Below are 21,263 nucleotides of genomic sequence, written 5' to 3' on the forward strand. Positions count from 1 at the left end.
TTCTTAGCATTGAGGATGGCTAGTTGCTAGCTGAAATCTAGATCTGCCAATAAAAATGCCAAAGTATGACTGATAGTTGAAATGTGTTATTTACAAATCAAAATAACGGTCGCTGCGTGCAGCAGCCTCTGAATGTAGGGTAACCTGATGAAGTACTAATGTATTTTAATTTGGCGAATAAATACTTCTAAACTGTTAAATGTTCTCATTTTTTTTTAAATAATCTTGTGTCTAATAACTTTCACACTTTTGTATATAAAACCCTTAATTATTCTGACATGGCACGAAGCACTTCGCTTTGCAGCGATAATCTTCGCTCGGCCAGTGAAAATGTGATTACTCGTTACAAACCACCTGGAAGCCGTATGTGTACCGCAGTTTTGAGGGGAACCCCAGACGTGAGTAGTAGCAAACAGGACCAACCACTGCTGGTCAGTGACCTGGGCACGGCACAGTAGTGGAACAGAGAGAAACTGGCGGGTAACCACCGCGACCGGTCGGCGGCGCAGCGACGCACTTCCTCCTGCTCTGACTCAATAAAGGAGATCGCGGCTGCGGCGCGCTCGCTCACTTCCTGAGATGTCCGCCGTGTCGTACCTCCTGCTGGCTGTCGGTGCCGCCGTAGTCGTCCCGGCGGCGGCCTACGTGCCCTCCGACCACGACGTCCGAGGTCTCGAGTCCGAAATGCAACCACAGCCGCAGCCGCAGCTCCTGATCTACTTCCCCAAGACGACGGAGATCGGCTGCTTCGAAGGCGAACAACCGCCCTCCGGAAGCAGAGGCGTCTTCTTCCAGCTGGACAGGCTGCTGGGCCTAAACTACACGTGCAAGTTCATCACGTACAACATGCGCGACTACCGCGGCACCACGGACGCGTACCGCTTCCGCCGGCTGGTGTCCATGTACCCGGAGATCGTGAGGCCGAACCGCAAGCTGCAGTGCGACCCCAGCTCCGGCGACCTGGAGGAGCCGCAGGGTGCCGAGTTCGTAATCCTGCGGGACAGCGTGAGGAGGAGGTGCCGCATGGTGGCCGAAGCCGACTCGCGCGCAGACGCGGGCAAGCTGCAGCTGCTCGAGGGCTACAAGCGCCTGCCGGGCGGCGCGCTGCTGCTGCGCGCCTGGTACGACCTGCCGCCGCTGTCCAGGAGCCGCGGGCTCGGCCGCAGCCGCAGCCGCTACGGCAGGTCCCCACAGCTGTCCAGCGCTCAGGAGGCGGCCAGAAGGCAAGACAGGTCAGACTGATTTTCTTTTGACGTGAGAACGTCAGTCCGTCAGTCGGTCGAAACTTCTTCTCATACTGCTACTCCTGTAGGCCTAGAGTCTTTTCCGGTCCCACCATCTCATCCTTAGTACTCCCACATTTCTCTTTCCCGGTGGCTTATGGTGTATTGCCGGTTTAGGAGTCTTTGTGGCTATATACGAACTACGGGGTTTTTCCATTTTTATTTGTATTGGATTGCCTTCTGGGCTATTGGTTAGTTCCGTGACTCTTCCCTAACTATTTCGTTTCTATTTCTGTCAACACTAGCGTAGTTTTTCACAGAGTTTAAAAATCTCATTCCTGATGCATCTGGTTACCTTAAATCTTTCGTTCTCAGAGTCCTACTCTCCGCCCCATATAATAAAGTAGAAACGACCATGACTTCATAAAATTTCAGTTTTGTCTCTTTCCTTGATTTACCCTTTGGTGTTCTTGTTGTTCTGCCACAAATACGCTGGTTAGTATTAATTGATTTTCTGTGTATTCGTATCTTTTTCGTATGATATGATGCATCCTAAACACTCGAAATGTTTTACCTGCCCTATCGATTTATTATCGAGGACTAGTTTTGTTGCTGCGCGGGATTAGCCGAGCGGTCTCGGCGGAGGTTCGAGTCTTCTCTCGGGCATGGGTGTGAGTGTTTGTCCTTAGGATAATTTAGGTTAAGTAGTGTGTATGCTTAGGGACCGATGACCTTAGCAGTTAAGTCCCATAAGATTTCACACACATTTGAACATTTTTGAACTAGTTTTGTTCGTACTGGGTGAATATCTGAAAGCGCTGTGGTTTTAACTTTATTTATGGATATATTCGGATTGTAGCTTGTTGAGATTCCAGACAAGGTTCAGTCCCCATAGGGGACTTCCTTCTTGTGAGCATGTGGGTGGTAACCACAAAGATCATTCTGACATTTCTTCCACTTACCAGTGTCAGATCTCTGTTTTCTATCTGCCTCCCTTGACAACTCTCTTTTTTCTCCTACCCCAACGTTATTAGATATCGAAGCCCGACGGTATCTTTCATTTTCATTTCCTATCGCTAACTGCGAAGAAACCAACGGTAGTTAGGGGGCAGAGGAATCCTCTGGAACGACTTAACTGGCGGAAGAGGTATCTACAAAGCAACTGCAAAACGCTGGTGTGGCACCAGTTGCCTGAGACTGCAGTCTTGTGTGCGAGTTGCGTTTGCGAGTGTGTGTGTGTGTGTGTGTGTGTGTGTGTGTGTGTGTGTGTGTTTGTGTGTGTGTGTGTAGTCTTTCTTGACGAAGGCCTTACTGGCCGAAAACTTTATTTATGACAATCTTTGTTGTGCCTATCTGCGCTATATGGTGAGTAGCAACTTTCCTTTTCGTAATATTGATACTTAAGTTACATATTCATACGAAAGACTTTCTATTATTTTATCGCATGGATTTCGAGAGGAATTTACGGCATGGAGCCGAAATGCGAATACAGAAATCTGTCGGTTGATAGTGTGGAAGGCAGATCCATAGGAACACTGTACAGCTCAATAAAGTCAACCTCTTCCCTCGTTAGACACCTAAAAAAGTACTGTCTTATACAGACTAGGCTTTTAAAAAAATTAGGTTAAGACTTACTGTCCCAGAATTACATTAAAAATAAAAATAACTCCCACTACCCAGTTGATACCGACGTTTTGAGGCGGTTTATCTAGGTTTTAAGGCAAATTCTGTAAAGGGAAGTCCCTATCCCGATGTCAAGTATTCCCAGTTGGAACTAGCTCTGCTCCATTGTCAGCGTGCTGAAAAGTCACTGTGTCTAAAACGGGTCATTACTCGAACGGACCGCCTTCCTTGATGAATGAGAAGCACTCTGCGGCATTGCCCTCCTACTTAGCCTGCATTTATTGCGATCTCTTGCCCAGCGCATATTCCTAAGAGACTGGAAAAATTGCAGGTGACTCCTGTATGTAAGAAGGGTAAACTATCTCTCTATATCTGGATCCCGCTCCAACTACAGCCCGGTCTGGGTCCTGACGAGTCCTCTCCATGTGGCTCTGTCCTCCCATCACTTTTCATCGTCCACTTCCTGCCAGGTCACTCCTCTCCTTTCCAGAGATATTCTCACTCCCATTTTCCACCGTGTTCTTGGGCGCCCTCTAGGTCTTTTCCCATCCATCTTTAGTTCTTCCATAATTGTGGGGAGTCTCTGCCCATGCATCCTCTTAACAGGCACATACCATTTTAATATCTTTTTTTTCAATTTCTTCTCTCATACTTTCTTGTTTAAGGTCCTTTCTAATCTTTACATTCCTTACTCTGTCCATTCTTGCTTTTCCCTTAACTGCTCTGAGAAATTTCATTTTCCCTGCTTGCAGTGTGCTCCAGTCCCTTTCTGTCATTGTCCATGTTTCTCCACCGTAGGTCACAATAGGGAAGTAATAATTCTTATACATCAGGAGTTTTGCTCTTTCTGAAACTTCCTTATTCCAAATCAGGTGTTTTATTGTTTGGTAGAAATTGCCTCCCTTCTGTAACCTCCCATTAATTTCGTTAGTTATTCTTCCATCCCTAGATATTTCACTCCCTAAATAAGTGAAACTTTCTACCACTTTGAGGGGGTCTCCATTCCAGGTAATATTTCCGTTGATCTCTTGCTCTCTTCCAAACACCATTCCTTCACTCTTATCTTTGTTTATTTTTAGTCCATGCCTTTTCTTTATCTCCCTCCACGCATCAAGTTGTAACTGTACATCTACCTCTTTACCTCTTTATCACCCCATTTTACCATATCATCTGCACAAATGATCTTTTTGTCTTTTTCTTTTACTATATCTTTAACTGCCCTATTCATTCCCTTCATCAAAACATTAAAAAATGCAGCAGACAAAGTACTTCCTTGCTTAAGTCCTTGTCTTGTTTCGAAGTATTCAGAGTTCCCCGTTGGTGTTCTAGTTCTACAATTGTGTCCTCCGTACATTTTCTTTATTAATTAATGTGTCCATCATCTATATCTATCTTCTTCATTTCAAGGGTAAACTAATGGGCCAGAAAAATTACAGTCCAAGAACGTTAACATGGATTGCAAGATTTTCTCACTTCCAATATAATAAATTTTCTTCAGACGGGAAAACTTGTGTCTACGAATCAGCATGGCTGTAGAAAGCATCTAGTGCGAAACTGAGCTAGCCCTTTTCTCATTTGATTTCCTACGAACTACGGATGAAGGGCAATAGCCAAGTTCATATTCCCAGATTTCCGAAAAGCATTTGACACTGTGTCCCACAGTGGACTGTTAACGAAGGTACGAGCATACGAAATAGTTTTCCCGATATGTGAGTGGTTTGCAGATTTCTTAAGTGACAGAACCCAGCACGTTGTCCTCGATGGTGAGTGTTCATCGGAGACAAGGCTATCGTCATGAGTGCCCCAGGGAAGTGTGACAGGATGGCATTTATTGTATATACACATAAATCGTCTGGCGGACAGGGTGAGCAGCACTCTACGGCTGTTTGCTGATGATCCTGTGGTGTACTGCAAGGTGCCGACTGTTCAGTGATTGTGGAAGATGCAAGGTGACTAAGGGGAAATTACTAGTTCGTGTGATGAATAGCAGCACGCCCTAAATGTGGAAACGTGTGCGTCAGTGCAGATAAGTAGGAAACCAAACTCGTAATACACTGATACAGTATTAGTAGTGTGTCGCTTTACACAGTCACGTCGATTAAAAATCTAGGCGTACGATTGCAAAGCGATAAGAAATGCACAGGCGTGTCAGGATTGTGGTTGTGAAGGCGAATGGTCTTCTTCGGTTTATTGGGAGAATTTTGGAAAAGTGTGGTTCATCTGTAAAAGTGACCGCATGTGCGACCTATTCTTGAGTACCGCTCGGTTGATTGGGTTCCCCACCGGGTAAGATTAAAGGAAGACATTCAAGTCATTTAGAGGCGGGCTGCCATGTCTGTTACTGGTAGGTCTGAATAAACATGGAAGAGCTACGGAGATGCTTCGGGAACTCAATGGGAATTCCTTGATGGCAGACGATGTTCTTTACGAGGAACAGTACTGAGTTAATTTAGAGAACTGGCATTTGAAATTGACTTCAGAAAGATTGTACTGCCGTCAACGTACAGTATATTTCGCGTAAGGACCACGAAGATAACATAAAAGAAGTTAGGCATATAGGCAGTCGTTGCCCCATAGCTCTATTTGCAAATGGGGCAGGAAAGCAAAAGACTTGTAGTGGTACACTGTACCCTCCACCATGCACCGTACGGTGGCTTGCGCAATATGTATGCAGATGTAGATGTACTGGAAAAACTTCTCACTGATTTTACTTGACACACAACGAATTTCTTTCAGGAGCAACTCTCTTCAGTTCTGGCTACCACTTACACAAAACCACTTTGTTTATATTTTAATCTCTATGCGAGGATCATTTAATAAATAGTACACATAGTTTAGTATTTATACATCTGTACAGATATTCCATAGGCCAGTTTAAGCTGTACAGCGGAGGGTGTAAGTACCATTAATATCCATTTTCTTTTCAATTTCATTAGCGTACTCAGCGAGTCTAAAATGTCTGTCCACATGTTTCCGCATGTACACTAATCTCTTTTACCTAATTCACATAAACACAGCGCGTGATGTACGATGTTGACGCCGTAACTGGTGCACAATATTCTTCGGACTCGCGTTAACCAAATTTACGCAATAGGATTTTACTAGAACTACTTCGTATTCCTACTAAGTATTCTGATTTAAGTTCACCAAGCATTTACGTTACACTGTCACTTGTTCTATACAGACCAATTGTGATCCCAGCATGGCATCTCTGAAATCATTATCTGCTGTTATGGCGACTTGATCACATCTCCCAACACTGTAAAAAAACTCTGCTGTCTTGTATGTGATTGACCTCACAGATGCATTTTATTTTCCCAGAACCATCCAAAAGTCCTGTATTCATCTTCGTGAGTAATAGTTTTATGTGACGGTCTCATTCCGTAGCGCTGATTAGAATGGCCTCCAAATTTTTCTACCATGAGTTATACTCGAGACGTTACCCACTAATCTTGTAGTGGGGTACTGGTATACGGTACCTCCTTATTTTGGGCATTATCTTACATTTATCCACATTTAAGAAGACGTACCATTCATTATCTTAGGTGGATATTATGTACATATCTTTCTGCATCTGTTTACAATGGTCCAATGCTGATGTTTTCCTGTACAGGATCACATCGCCGCTGACGCTGCCTGATAAATATTTTGCATGTGTTGAAAACATTAGAACAGAGGTGGACAAGAATTCGGACAGTTAGGCATGCCCGAACACGAGTGTCGTGGCGCTCAACCTCGCTACCCATTTCTCCCACCTCCACATTAAGCTGTCTGTGGGTGAGCGCCGGCCGGAGTGGCCGTGCGGTTCTAGGCGCTACAGTCTGGAACCGAGCGACCGCTACGGTCGCAGGTTCGAATCCTGCCTCGGGCATGGATGTGTGTGATGTCTTTAGGTTAGTTAGGTTTAATTTGTTCTAAGTTCTAGGGGACTCATGACCACAGAAATTAAGTCGCGTAGTGCTCAGAGCCATTTGAACCATTTGTGGGTGAGAAGGGGGTGGAGGAGGAACCTGCGAATGCACCACATTTAAAAGGCAGTGCAGTCTCACTGCTCACGGGCTTGGTTTTATATTGAAACGTCCCATTAGAAAAATTATGATTTACTGTGCTGGTAAACTTCTATGTTATTTGATACAAACACAGCTGAGTAAAACTGAACGTACTCAGACATTTCTCTCTTTACTAATTCTGATCATCACAAAACTGACACACAATATTTTTCTCTTTTTTTATAAAATTTCCTTTTTCTGGCGGACACACGTCCATGTCGTCGGCTTATAGCAACCTCTCAAAACTCTGGCATCTCTCTCAACACGTCCTCCACTGCTGGCGGCTCACCTCCAACTGCGCAACGCTATGCCCTGTTGACATCTGCCAAACACTACAATAGCAAATATTCCAACAATGCCAACCAGCCACAGACTGCACACAACACAAGTCAGTGATTTTCTTACAGAGCGCTACGTGGCGCTACCGACATAAAAACCTAAACAGCCTACTTACAATATTTCACATTCCTCAACAACATGTGCCACAAACAAAACAAACTATGAACCGTATTTCATTATTTTTTGCGCAATGAATACGATATATAATTTTTATCAGGTAGGGACCGTCAGCGTGTGGACAGGCGCTGAAAATTATACAGTTTTCGCAATCAGACTTCCATGTAACAGTGACTTATTTAGTTTCGTAATCGAAAAAAGGTTTTTCACACTCATACGTTGGTCGAAATATTATAGTACCTTTGAAACCTCATTATGGAGACGTCGAAACTCTACCTGAGGAAAACGACGTAAAAGTCCTGCACCGTTTTAACATTAAAGGATTTGTCTTTAAAACGAAAATTATATTACAGATCAATCAATTACCTGAGCACATGCGCAAGAGCGCTTTCAGCTGAAAAGGCAAACAGTCTCAAACGCAGATCCAAAACAGATGTAAGATTGCCGTTGTCTTCAAATTGTTCGGAAAACTGTCCATGTAATTCTTTCAAGGCCACAATTAATTCTTCTAATCTCACGTTTTCTTTAACACCAGTGACCTTAGGGAAGTGGTATGAATTAGTCAGAATTTGTCCCTTGTATCCTAATCAAATCAGAAATAAGTTGTTTCTCACTTTGCAGTGTCTTATTGTGGACAGTGCGCAGTCAAGTCCACATACAACGAGAGGTCTGCAGCCCATTCTGGACGTTGTATTTTTCCATTCCTTTGTTCTTCATAAATTCTTAATCGAAAAATCATTCCAATTACTCTCCTTGACTTAACAAACGTACATACAGTTATATATAGAGTGTCCATACCTACCTTCACTTCCATCATGTATGCGACTTCAAAAATTTTACTATTCGTAGTGACTATTTCTTCACGTACTCAAAGACTGTAAATTTAGCGAAAGTGCTTCTTCATTTACGGAGCAATGAATTCCGACTGTTGATTGTTGTAATCTTTCCTCTTTCACTGTCGACTAAACCTGTAAACTTTTTCTACATGATATTGTAATGTCGCTCCATAGAAAATTTGCGCTACCTGTCGATTATGCAATTTCATAATAGGTACTAAGAATTCTCATCCCTCTCTCTGTCATTCCCATTCAGTTTTAAAGTCTTGTGTCAATAGATCGCTAGATTACTTGTTTTTGTGTAAACAGGAACTATAAACGTCCTTAATATCACGAACAAGTAGTGAAAGTTTGGTTGGTTGGTTGATCTGGGGAGGGGACCAAACGGCGAGGTTATCGGTCCCATCGGATTGGGGAAGGAAGTCGGCCGTGCCCTTTCAAACGAACCAGACCGAGATTTGGCTAAAGCAGTTTAGGGAAATCACAGAAAACCTAAATCAGGATGGAGGGATGCGGGTTGTAGTGAAGGGTAAATAGTACTGGTACCACACCCAGCATCGAAATCGCACGGTATTCTTATGGGTGACAGAGAAAAACACATCAGACACTCCTCCACACTAACCCGACTTGAAAGACGTTAGGAGGTTGCGCAAAGGGCGGTCATGAAACCATCCTTTCTCTTGGGGCGTTGATTCACACACATTCCGTGGTATAAAACGGCAGTTCTTTGTGTGATGAGCAACATGATGATGTTCTTGACAACGTTCGACACTGCTGACAGCCCTCGGACGATTCATCCTTCCGCTAAGGACATCGTGGGGCTGCAAACGCTTGAAAGCGATCTGACAGCTTTGGAGTGTAGCACGTACTCAGTTCCTGCTCTGAGATACACGGTGCAGCCACTACGGACCATACAAAACTATTCGACAAAATTTGAATGTGATCTTAAGCAGCAATGAGTGTATCTGCTTTTTCAATCATCAATTTCTGCTTTACCCTGTGACATGATAATGGGAGGGGGGAGGGAGGGGGGTTAGGTTGCAGCACTGAAGTATGCGTAAATAATATTGGAAAGAGCTCCTCTAAGAAACCCCCCCCCGCCCCCCTCCTCCGAGTTCAGCAACAACCTCGGGGCCACTCGCACACCACTGTTAGACACTTAAGAAAGGTTTCAAGAACGAAATTTTCACTCCTCTGCAGCGGAGTGTGCGCTGATATGAAACTTCCAAGGAGATTAAAAATGTGTGCCGGACGCCGGCCGGAGTGGCCGAGCGGTTCTAGGCGCTACAGTCTGGAACCGCGCGACTGCTACGGTCGCAGGTTCGAATCCTGCCTCGGGCATGGATGTGTGTGATGTCTTTAGGTTAGTTAGGTTTAAGTAGTTCTAAGTTCTAGAGGAGTGATGAACACAGCAGTTAAGTTCCATAGTGCTCAGAGCCATTTGAACCATTTTTGTGTGCCGGACCTTTCGCGGGCAAGTACTCTACTTAAGAAATGTACCTGTAGAAAGAATTTGACATCTATTCAGCTGATTGCCGCTCCGCTGCTGCTCTAGCCCCCATTTGCAGGTATGCGGCATCTATTGGATGTCGAAGAGTTTGCCTGTACGGCGCGGATCGAGTGCGATATTGACTTAGTGGCCAAGGTCAACAGGCTCCAACTGAAGTGCGGACAAGAGCGCTAAAAAAGAAAAGTAGATATCGCTTGTCGGTTACTGACAGAATCAGTGAGTTTTTATGTATTAAATTCTTAACTCTTACTTCTATACGTTCTCGATGTACTATACTTAAATGCTGTTAACGAAAGTCATATAGCCGACGAATTGAAATATCACGATCCCTAATAAAAACAGACACAGTGTAATCTTCTGATAATTTACACATGCGACACACATAGGGTTATCAATACAATTTCCTGAAATATCTGTTCTTGCCGCCTCATCTTCTTGTCGCCTTACTGTCACCAAGGATACCAATACCAACTTGAATTTCAATACTGATATCTTTCCACACTGGATTTTAAGCCAAGTTCTGAATTTCTTTTTGTCTTTGATTTGCCTCACCGCTTCTACCAAGTCTAGGATAACGAGTAGACGAGAAAGACTTCATCTGTTTCAAACAACTCTTTAAATCGAGAACATCTCCCTTGGTATTTCATTGTGAATGTTCTCTCTTGTTTCCTTTACATATTGAATGTTACCCTCTTCTCCTAGTGCTTATATCTGCGTAGAACTGTTGATTCATGTTGTATATAAGATTCTTGATATTTTAGTAACATGTGTTTGATTCTCAATACATATTTCGGCCATAGCTTCCATCTTATTTGTAGGTGGCAGTTACTAAGATTGATCCGGCATTTCTACATTCAAATCGCTCCTGCGCCATGATAAAAATGATGGCAATAACTGAAGAAAACTTCGCAATCCCAGATCGCTGAAAATCATTTTACTGAATGACCTGTTTCGACAGAGCTATATTGTCGTCATCGGATCTATGACAGCGTAACTCTGTAGGAAGCTGTCATCTAAATAATTTGCTGTTTTTGTGAAGTTTTCTTCAATTATCGCACAGTGCAGGTCGCCCCAGACTGACCATGTCAGGAATGTAAAACTGATTCTGTTGCCTACTTGATATTTCAGAATCAATGACCACATGCATTCGTAATCAGCACCGCACCAGCACTGACTTCACTGCGGAAGAAAATGGTCGGCAAGCTATTTCGGAAGCTTGGACTCATTTTCTGACATAAGTCAGCTTTATGTGCATAGAACAGCGAGGATCTTTTAAACTGGAATGTATTCGTAAGGAGTGCCTTACTGTCCATTGGAAGTATTTTTTTCGTCCGAATTGTTAATTATTCCGAGAATGTTCAATTAACGGATTCACTAAGCCACTGGCATCAATAGATATCAGTTTACCATTGTTTGCGATGAAATGTACTTTTATTGCGGTAAATGTCTGTTCGTAGATGTCGATATTGTTTTCTTACAAAAAAAGGGAAAGCAATTACCATCAACGCAAAGACTGGTTTGAACAGCACACAGCTGTACTATTCACGGTCGTACAGAAGGTGGCATGCCGTTGCCTTCTTACAGCCTTTGAACTAACTTACCGAGTCAGTTACAAGAGGACCTACAGTTAATGTGAACCCTGAACAACGGTACAACTTCACATTTTTCACATTAACGAACAATTGTCAGGATCTGCCGAAAGTAATGACTTGCTGAAAACGGTAAAACACAAGCATATCTTTAATATTTAGCGAACCTGTGTAACCTTTGTAACCTTAGTTTACTTGTGTTCAACCCATCGGTTATGTAAGAATCAAATTTCATTAAATACAAGTACTGTTGAACAGTAAAACAACAGCGTAACTACAGAATAATAGTAATAACAATGAACTTAGTCATTTTCTCAAAAACCACCAATTATTCCTCTTTTCCTTGCGTTGTTGTCGCTTCTACGGAGACAACTGCACATTGTCTCACCTCACAGGTCCTGCCGATTTTATAATTTTACTAGTGTAGTGGTCCCGGCGGAGGTTCGGGTCCCCCCCCCTCCCTCCCCCCCCCCCCCCCTCTGGCATGGGTGTGTGTGTTTGTACTTAGGATACTTTAGGTTAAGTAGTGTGTAAGCTTAGGGACTGATGAACTTCGCAGTTAAGTCTCATGAGATTAAAAAAAAAATTGCTAGTGGCTGCTGCTGTCTTCCCGGTCATGACGAGTTACGTAACCTCAGATTGACTCGTACACCACGCAGTTTGACGAATCGTGAAATCTGTGCTATGAGTATTTCTGTAGGCTAGTGAGTATTTTTGAAGGATGTAGAAGAGACACTAGTCTAGTGTTTTCTAGACTTGTGAGGAAATTCATCAAGAAATTCACTCTGTCTAGTTTATGGGATCAATAACCTGTCGCGAATAGTCAGTCTCCCTGTCTGCCTATCTGACACATTTAATTCCTTTATAATTTATTTCCTTAAATCATACGACGTTGTCATCTTTAACTGGAAAATTAATTGGCATTTTATTTGGTATTGTTAATGTTATTGCACGAGAGAATACTAAGCATACGGTAGACAGGAAGTTACGTTGCAACGTTTTGTCTGGTCAACAAGGCATAGGCATTTTTTAATCTGTTTCGTGGGATAACGAGGCATTGTGGCAAAATAAATGTTTTTACTGCCGAAATTTAAAGTACATTCAGTAATGGAACTGGAATATTATTTAAAAACTTTTGTGTTCGCAACTTGTTACGTTACAGAATATTTTCTTCTTAGTGAAGGTGCTCGGTAGCGGAAAATTGGCTCCTCACAAACTGAATGAAGAAATATGTTTCTTCCGGATCGTGTTTTCTACTTCAAGTGAACATACTGCTAGTACTGATTCGGTTAATAATTTCCTGATTCCTTTCTGTGAATAATGTGTTAGTGGTAGGGTGATGGTGCATCAGTGTAACCTGCAGTTCTGCTCCTTGCAGCGCTGCGGCGGCTGCAGCCAGGATTCATGCAGAGACTCAGAGGAGGAAGCTCAACGGCGGACGCGGCTAGAGGGACCAACTCCGCAAGATGCGCGGGGACCAACCAGGATTTCTCATCAACAGGTAAATTACTGTGTTCTATCGAGAGGCGCTTGCACTGCAAAAGTTAGTGACAACGTACATAGAGGGATTATTTTTGCCAGCGTCCCGAAAAATGGAGGCGCTCGGGAGTGCTGAAAAGTAATACCTCCGAATTTTTACGTGGAAGCTCTTAATGCATTTTAAATAAAATAATTGTTACTGGCATTCTACATTGCTATTTTTCACGTCTACGGTTTACAGCCTTCTGCCACTAGATGGGAAGCCGGCCGCTGTGGCCGAACGGTTCTAGGCGCTTCACTCCGGAACCGCGCTGCTGCTGCGGTCTCAGGTTCGAATCCTGCCTCGGGCATGGATGTGTGTGATGTCCTTAGGTTAGTTAGGTTTAAGTAGTTCTAAGTTCTAGGGGACTGATGACCTCAGATGTTAAGTCACATAGTGCTCAGAGCCATTTGAACTACTAGAGGGGTCCGAATTCTAGCGTATAACGTAGCGGTGCGTGAGCAACTGCCTCCCGTAACCGAGTTTCGATTTTGAAAAATTCGACCACACACGCAGCATACTCTTCTTAGGCACACAAGCCTTGAGACACCTGCCTACAGTCCCGACTTGGCCCCATCGAATTTTCATCCGTTAGAGACCTTCCATGACTTCGCTTTGATAGTGATGAAGCCGTGCACGCAGACGTGAGGTGGCTCTGTCAACAAAGTCAAACATTCTACAGTGGCGGTATCAGTGAGCTCGTCTCTCGTTGGAAGAAATATGATCTTCGCCAAGACGACAATGTTGAGAAATAAGAGAGCAAGAGAGTGAGATATGAAGAATAAACATGTAGAATGTTAATAACGCATGTTTTATTTAAAAAAAAGCTTTAAGAGGTTTTACATAAGAAATTCGGAGGCATTTATTTTCTGCACGCTCTCGTAGTTTATCAGCTAATATAAATTCAGTATTATGAAGCTTGTCCTGAAATACTTTTCTATATTATAACACAGTGTGAACGATAAACAGTACAGAGAACAGCAGAATAGAGGCTTTAGAAATGCGCTGTAACAGATCAAAGCAGATATTACATTGATAGGTAGAAAAAGTAATGCAGAGGTAAGGGAACTAATTGGAGAAAAATAAAATTTATGGCACAACTTTAAAAGAAGAGGTTGCTTGATAGGATTGATCCTGAGACATCAAAAAATCGTCGATCTGGTGACGGACGGAGGCATGTGTGTGAAAAAATAGCAGACCACGGTAAACAATTTCAAATGGATGTAGGCTGCAGGGCTCATGAAAAGATAAATGAGGTCGTACAGGATAGACTAGCTTGGAGTGCCGCTTGAAACCCGTCTTGAGAATGAAGTTCACAACACAGCACACTTGTTCTAAGATAGGGCTGTCTGTTTACACCATATCCCAGTGAAATGGGACTGAGACAGGAGGTTACCGTCTGTGGAATCTGTGGAGAGGACTATAAGCCTGAGCGTTTGTTTTTCAACCAAGGCAGTAGTGGTGGTGGTAAGTTCATATGGGACCAAACTGCTGAGGTCATCGGTCCCTAGACTTATACACTACTTAATCTTACTTAAACTAACTTACGCTAAGGACAAAACACACAACCATTGCCGAGGGAGGACTCGAAACTCCGACAGGGGGAGTCGAGCGATCCGTGGCAATGCGCCCTAGACCACGCGGCTACCACGCACGACTTCAACCAAGGAAATTCTGCCTAAAATCTTGATGGGCTCAGTGTAATTCGAGCTAATTTTAAATTATCTCGGTGACAATGCGTCCAAGACAACAGTAGGAAAGCCTAGTATGAATATGTTACTGTATATAGGAAAATGCAGCCCAGTGCACTTTCGTGGCGTTCTGTCGACTTTTGAAATTACAGATACCGTGTACAGCATGTGGTACTTATCGTAGTGAACTCTCGCATGACATCTTCCTGTGGTACACTAGAGGAGGTCAGTCTCTCCAGGCAGAATCTACATGGACACCTTGTACTGCCGCATGCAGCGTGAAACGTTCTATTGTACGATGAGCCAGAGATGACTCAGCACTACCAGTAGGCTAGAACGTTTAATTATTTTTTTAAAAATCAGCAGCACAGAGCTAGAGAAAATGGGACAAGCACACTCTTGTAATACTTTTAGAAAAATATTTCGCCAGTGTCGGCTGGAACAATCTAAAGTTCCGAATTTTTGAGTGATATAACGTAAGGACCGAAAGATTATCTACAACTTGTACATCAACAAGATGGCAGTCGTAAGAGTCAAAGGACATGGAAGGACGTCAGTAGTAGAGAACGGATTGAGACAGGCTTGCAATCTAGCCTCCTTGTTAATAGCCCTCTGTATTGGACAAGGCTTGACTGTATGTTGTCTGTGAAAGATTTAAGGTTTTACAGGGATCTGAGAAGAGCTCCTCTAATATGTTCGCAAAAGCGTATTCCTTAACTCTTTGTTGACCTTAGCAAGCATGGACATTCTCTGGTCCCTCTCTATCCATGTTTCTGCGGAACGATTTAGGGTGAACATGTCTCTCGCACCAATTCCCCAACAGAATAACAAATTTTGGCACGCCTATGTCTCTTTTAGCTGCAAGGGATGCCCAACTGTGACCAGAGAATCGTGCCATAGGAAATGCACTTCCTGTTGAAATGTAAAACTGTGCTACTGAATACTTGTCTCTCACTCATTGGAATGACACCTCATTGTCCGTAGTTACTGTGCTACAGTTCGTAGTATATTTGTAACACTATCATATTGTACCATGAGGAATTGTCAGTATTCAGGGACCTGACAGGAACAATCACTCGCAACAAGGAAGTCTAGTAAACATGGTTCTAAAATACATACCTTAAGAGCTATGAGCACTTGTTCAGTATACGAGATGTGTTTCGCAGCAACGAATATGAGCAAGAGCTCTTAGTTCTTAAAGCATTTTTCTGGTTTGTTCCATACTATCTCTGCCAAGATATGAAAAGCAAAGAGCTTGCCTCAGAAGAGATTTCTTTTACATTATCGAAGGCAGAGAAGTGGTCATAGCTCCAAAGACAAGCGTTATACAACCCATGTTTACAGGAACTTTTTGCTTGAATGATCGTTCCTGTTATGTGCTAAAATATTGATCATTCCTAATGGGATACTCTGTATAAACATAATAATCCTATAAACAGTTCAAAGCTTTATTTTTCTTCCTTACAGGCAACATCGGAGAAAATCCTCAATTCGCACAATATGTCTGGACATTTTCCCAGTTTGGTGTCATACTGAAGTCCATAAAGAGAGGAATTGAGTCTATGATCTGAAGAGCAATTCGTTTTATTGCCTTCATGTGAAAACCAAAATTTTGTATTTGTGTGGTAACAATAAAAAATTTCAACTACAAAACTGGAACAAAAATACCTTTATTTTGCCTGGCCGCAATCTTATTCTGTATACATCAGTCATTAGTATTCAATTGAATTCTCATATAAATTACTTTGAAAGTTGGACGCAGATATCGCAGTGCACCAAATACTATTAAGGAGGAATTGGTTTCAAGTTCCATTCCACAAAACAGCAGTTTCCTGTTCTTTCCTTGAACATTTTGTTAGAACTTTTACCTCCCTTCAAGAAGAACCTGTGCTGTTGCTATGTCTCTGAAGATACTGTTGCCAGAAAGCTAATAAATTTCATGATATGTGCTGATATTGATTAACACGAGAAGAAATTACGAAGCCACATATGTTCTGGACGAGAAAATATCGTGACTATGGCAAAGGAATTTATTTTTTATAGGGCATCAATAAAACAATCCATTTAAGTTTTCAAACAAGTAGTTTGTGAAATGTAAGATTGTAAGTAGGCTGTTTAGATTTTTTTATTGGTAACGCCACGTAGCGCTCTGTATGAAAATCACTGGCTGTGGTGTGTGCAGTCTGTGGCTGGTTTCCATTGTTGGAATTTGCTATTGTAGCGTTGGGCAGTTGGATGTGAACAGTGCGTAGCGTTGCACAGTTGGAGATTAGCCGCCAGCAGTGGCGGATGTGGAGAAAGAGATGGCGGAGTTTTGAGAGCGGTTGATCTGGACGTGTGTCCATCAGAGACAGTAAATTTGTAAGACTGGATGTCATGAATTTATGTATATATATTATGACTTTTGAACACTATTAAGGTTAATACATTGTTAGTTCTCTATCAAAATCTTTCATTTGCTAAGTATGCCTATCAGTAGTTAGTGCCTTCAGTAGTTTGAATCTTTTATTTAGCTGGCAGTAGTGGCGCTCGCTGTATTCCAGTAGTTCGAGCAATGAAGACTTTTGTGAGGTAAGTGATCTGTGAAACGTATAGGTTAATTTTACTCAGGGCCATTCTTTTGTAGGGATTATTAAAAGTTAGACTGCGTTACGCTAAGAAATATTGTGTGTCAGTTTAAGCAGAGTCATGTATAATTTTGCTAAGGGGACGTTTCAAGATAAATGATAGTTTTTACAGTTTTATATGTACATGAAGGGGTGTATAGGAATGGAAGGTACTGCATACTGAATGACATAAGATGGAAATGTTTGTAAGTCGTTCAGTATATCTGTTAAATGACAATCAGTCTCTTACAGAATGGTACGTCATACAGGATTTCCACTCAAGTTGCGTTGAAGTTCCCGCAACGTGACTACATACGTACTGTATATTACACTCCTGGAAATGGAAAAAAGAACACATTGACACCGGTGTGTCAGACCCACCATACTTGCTCTGGACACTGCGAAAGGGCTGTGCAAGCAATGATCACATGCACGGCACAGCGGACACACCAGGAACCGCGGTGTTGGCCGTCGAATGGCGCTAGCTGCGCAGCATTTGTGCACCGCCGCCGTCAGTGTCAGCCAGTTTGGCGTGGCATACGGAGCTCCATCGCAGTCTTTAACACTGGTAGCATGCCGCGACAGCGTGGACGTGAACCGTATGTGCAGTTGACGGACTTTGAGCGAGGGCGTATAGTGGGCATGCGGGAGGCCGGGTGGACGTACCGCCGAATTGCTCAACACGTGGGGCGTGAGGTCTCCACAGTACATCGATGTTGTCGCCAGTGGTCGGCGGAAGGTGCACGTGCCCGTCGACCTGGGACCGGACCGCAGCGACACACGGATGCACGCCAAGACCGTAGGATCCTACGCAGTGCCGTAGGGGACCGCACCGCCACTTCCCAGCAAATTAGGGACACAGTTGCTCCTGGGGTATCGGCGAGGACCATTCGCAACCGTCTCCATGAAGCTGGGCTACGGTCCCGCACACCGTTAGGCCGTCTTCCGCTCACGCCCCAACATCGTGCAGCCCGCCTCCAGTGGTGTCGCGACAGGCGTGAATGGAGGGACGAATGGAGACGTGTCGTCTTCAGCGATGAGAGTCGCTTCTGCCTTGGTGCCAATGATGGTCGTATGCGTGTTTGGCGCCGTGCAGGTAAGCGCCACAATCAGGACTGCATACGACCGAGGCACACAGGGCCAACACCCGGCATCATGGTGTGGGGATCGATCTCCTACACTGGCCGTACACCACTGGTGATCGTCGAGGGGACACTGAATAGTGCACGGTACATCCAAACCGTCATCGAACCCATCGTTCTACCATTCCTAGACCGGCAAGGGAACTTGCTGTTCCAACAGGACAATGCACGTCCGCATGTATCCCGTGCCACCCAACGTGCTCTAGAAGGTGTAAGTCAACTACCCTGGCCAGCAAGATCTCCGGATCTGTCCCCCATTGAGCATGTTTGGGACTGGATGAAGCGTCGTCTCACGCGGTCTGCACGTCCAGCACGAACGCTGGTCCAACTGAGGCGCCAGGTGGAAATGGCATGGCAAGCCGTTCCACAGGACTACATCCAGCATCTTTACGATCGTCTCCATGGGAGAATAGCAGCCTGCATTGCTGCGGAAGGTGGATATACACTGTACTAGTGCCGACATTGTGCATGCTCTGTTGCCTGTGTCTATGTGCCTGTGGTTCTGTCAGTGTGATCATGTGATGTATCTCACCCCAGGAAAGTGTCAATAAAGTTTCTCCTTCCTGGGACAATGAATTCACGGTGTTCTTATTTCAATTTCCAGGAGTGTAGATTGAGTTTCGAGACTGCTAAACGCTTCTGACTTTCAAGATATGTTTGCACATCTTTCCGACCTAAAACCAGATAACTGCACCGGATTTGAAAAGAAATTGATATTTATATTTTTGTTTATCAGAGAGTAAACAGATCTCATGTGAGCTATACATACCGGCATCTCCCGAGGCACGTATCACTGTCGTCAGACGCGTTATTGTACAACTGAGAATACTTCAAAAGATTATGGTCCGGGAACTGGCACCAACTTATCATCTAACGTGTGGTAACTGCCTGTCGGCAGTTGGCGTACCTTATTTTGCATCACTTCAGATGTTAGATACAACGTATCCTGGATCTTCGTATCGATATAATGCAACAAGAGTACTTAAGCGACACGTGTTTGAGGTTTGCTGCGTGCTAAAATTTTAAATTGAAATATTAAAGTAAACCTCGGTCACTTTGTCGGGCGCCATTTATTCTGAAATCATTACTGCATTGTGACGTCGGTGTATTTCTTTCTCAAAGCATTGGTTAGTCGCGGTCATGCTGCATTATTAGCGGAATGTTCATTGTTCACCACTGCGGGACACAGCAGCAGCAGCAATCTCCTGAAGATGGCAGACGGCTGGATCGCCAAAATACTGAATCAAGTTGAATTTAGGATCCTGTAGCAAAAGCTAGGAGACTTCTAAGACTTATTAAGCCAGAAAGGCCTATGAGGTCACATCACTTGATGCACGAATTAACAAACTGTTCTCTTTCAGTACAATGTTCCATATTTAAATTAAAAAGTACACGAGTGACTATCACGTTGGTCCTGTGCTGTGATATTGACACATTCAGATGAGGCCACAAACTGTGTGGAACTCATGCTAACTTGACGCTATATTGACCTCGGTGTGAGGGCACTGCGTGCTGAGAGGGGAGGCGTGGTCTTCAGGAGCTCTCCCTGCCATTTGTCGTTGCAGAAAGCAGTGACCTGTCGCTAATGTCCGTGTTGTCGATTCCCATTGCCAATTTTGATGTGGCTATGCATTATCTTTACAACAGCACAAGAAGTGTGACAGGTGAGTGTTTCATTGAACATGGTGACAAGTAACGACAGTAATGTTACATTTGGAGCGTTAGTTGCTCATTTCATTTATTTCCTGTAGTATTTTCTGTATCTTACCAGGTTTTGAACGATTCTCTGCACAAATCATTGAGTGAGTATTAACTCTGAGACTGACCGAGCTAGCTGTTTGGTGGGAACTTGGACTTTCGTTACTGAGGACGGCAGTTGAGATCCCCATCCGATCATTTCGTGAATTTTCCTAAATAACTCAAACCAAATGTCGGGATGGTTCAATTGGAAAGAACACGGCTGAATTCCTTCACTGTTCTCCCAAATCCGAACTTGTGTCAATGACGCCTGCGTAGTCGGGAAATAAAACGCTAACGTTCCCCCTTATTTAAAATTTTTGTTTATCTTCTGACTACTGGAAACTATGTATTATTTCTGTAGTTATTTAGTCAGCATATTGTATGTATTTCCTTTTCGTTCTGATTTATCACATTATTTCAATTACTGGGCTGAGTTAGGTAAATTCACTTGTTTTTCGGGCTACAGCCGAGAGAGGTGATAGGATGTAGTGCACAGTATGTTGTATTTGTGACACCTGAATTTACTTTTACCAGTAATGCCCAGACCCTCTTTAACAAAATCTTAAGTTTATAATACCATTATATAATATCACAATGATATTAAAACAATTACAATAATAAAAATATATAGAGTAGCTGATGTTTTCACTTGTATGTGCCATAGGGCATAAACGTCATTTTTCTAGTACCACTAAAACGAAAGCACGTTCCACAAATGTTCTGGGAAAGTTCCGACGAAGGTCTCCTTTGTTAAGAATTTAGATTATGTAAAATTGTGTCCTACATAAACATACGCTAATGTGAGTGGGACAAATCGTCCTCAGTTTGCTTCCCAATTTGGTTACTTCTTCACCCACACTACGCAACAGCTGTTGTAATGTATAGAAAGCAAAATAGTGTATATCAACCATTATGAATGTTTCATGTATCGTAGACTGGAAGAACTCTCTCTCGTTAATGCTCACTCCTGTGCCATCCTCCACCTCTCAGAAGGTCATTAGTCGTCTTGTAACATCACAACTGAAAAAGGAGGTGCGGAAATGATAAAGGTGCCAACTGGATGAGGATGTTTCACGTGTCAAAGCTATTGCGTTAGCTCCCGGTGTAGGGAAACCTTGCGGTCGCGGTATCTGTTCTGTTTCGTCAGGAAGTGTCTTCCGGAACACGTGCAGCAGGAATTTTGTGTAGCGTAACTCATATGTTTCACTTATAAATAAAAGGAGCATTTCGTCAGTTGAGAAGCTATTCTGGAACAAATAAATAAACTTGAGATCAGTTT

At 43.3% G+C, this 21,263-nt stretch overlaps 1 protein-coding gene across 1 annotated transcript; it reads left to right on the top strand.

Moving 5' to 3' along the window:
* Positions 1-544: 544 nt before the first annotated feature.
* LOC124795402 lies at positions 545-16,149 on the top strand. Its single transcript, XM_047259417.1, has 3 exons — positions 545-1,232; positions 12,665-12,787; positions 15,964-16,149. Exons 1-2 carry the CDS (start codon positions 580-582, stop codon positions 12,732-12,734), a joined length of 723 nt encoding a protein of 240 aa, XP_047115373.1. The 5' UTR covers positions 545-579; the 3' UTR covers positions 12,735-12,787; positions 15,964-16,149.
* The last annotated feature ends 5,114 nt before the right edge of the window (positions 16,150-21,263 follow it).

Source organism: Schistocerca piceifrons, chromosome 4, assembly GCF_021461385.2.
Source record: "Schistocerca piceifrons isolate TAMUIC-IGC-003096 chromosome 4, iqSchPice1.1, whole genome shotgun sequence".
NCBI classification, from domain to species: domain Eukaryota; kingdom Metazoa; phylum Arthropoda; class Insecta; order Orthoptera; family Acrididae; genus Schistocerca; species Schistocerca piceifrons.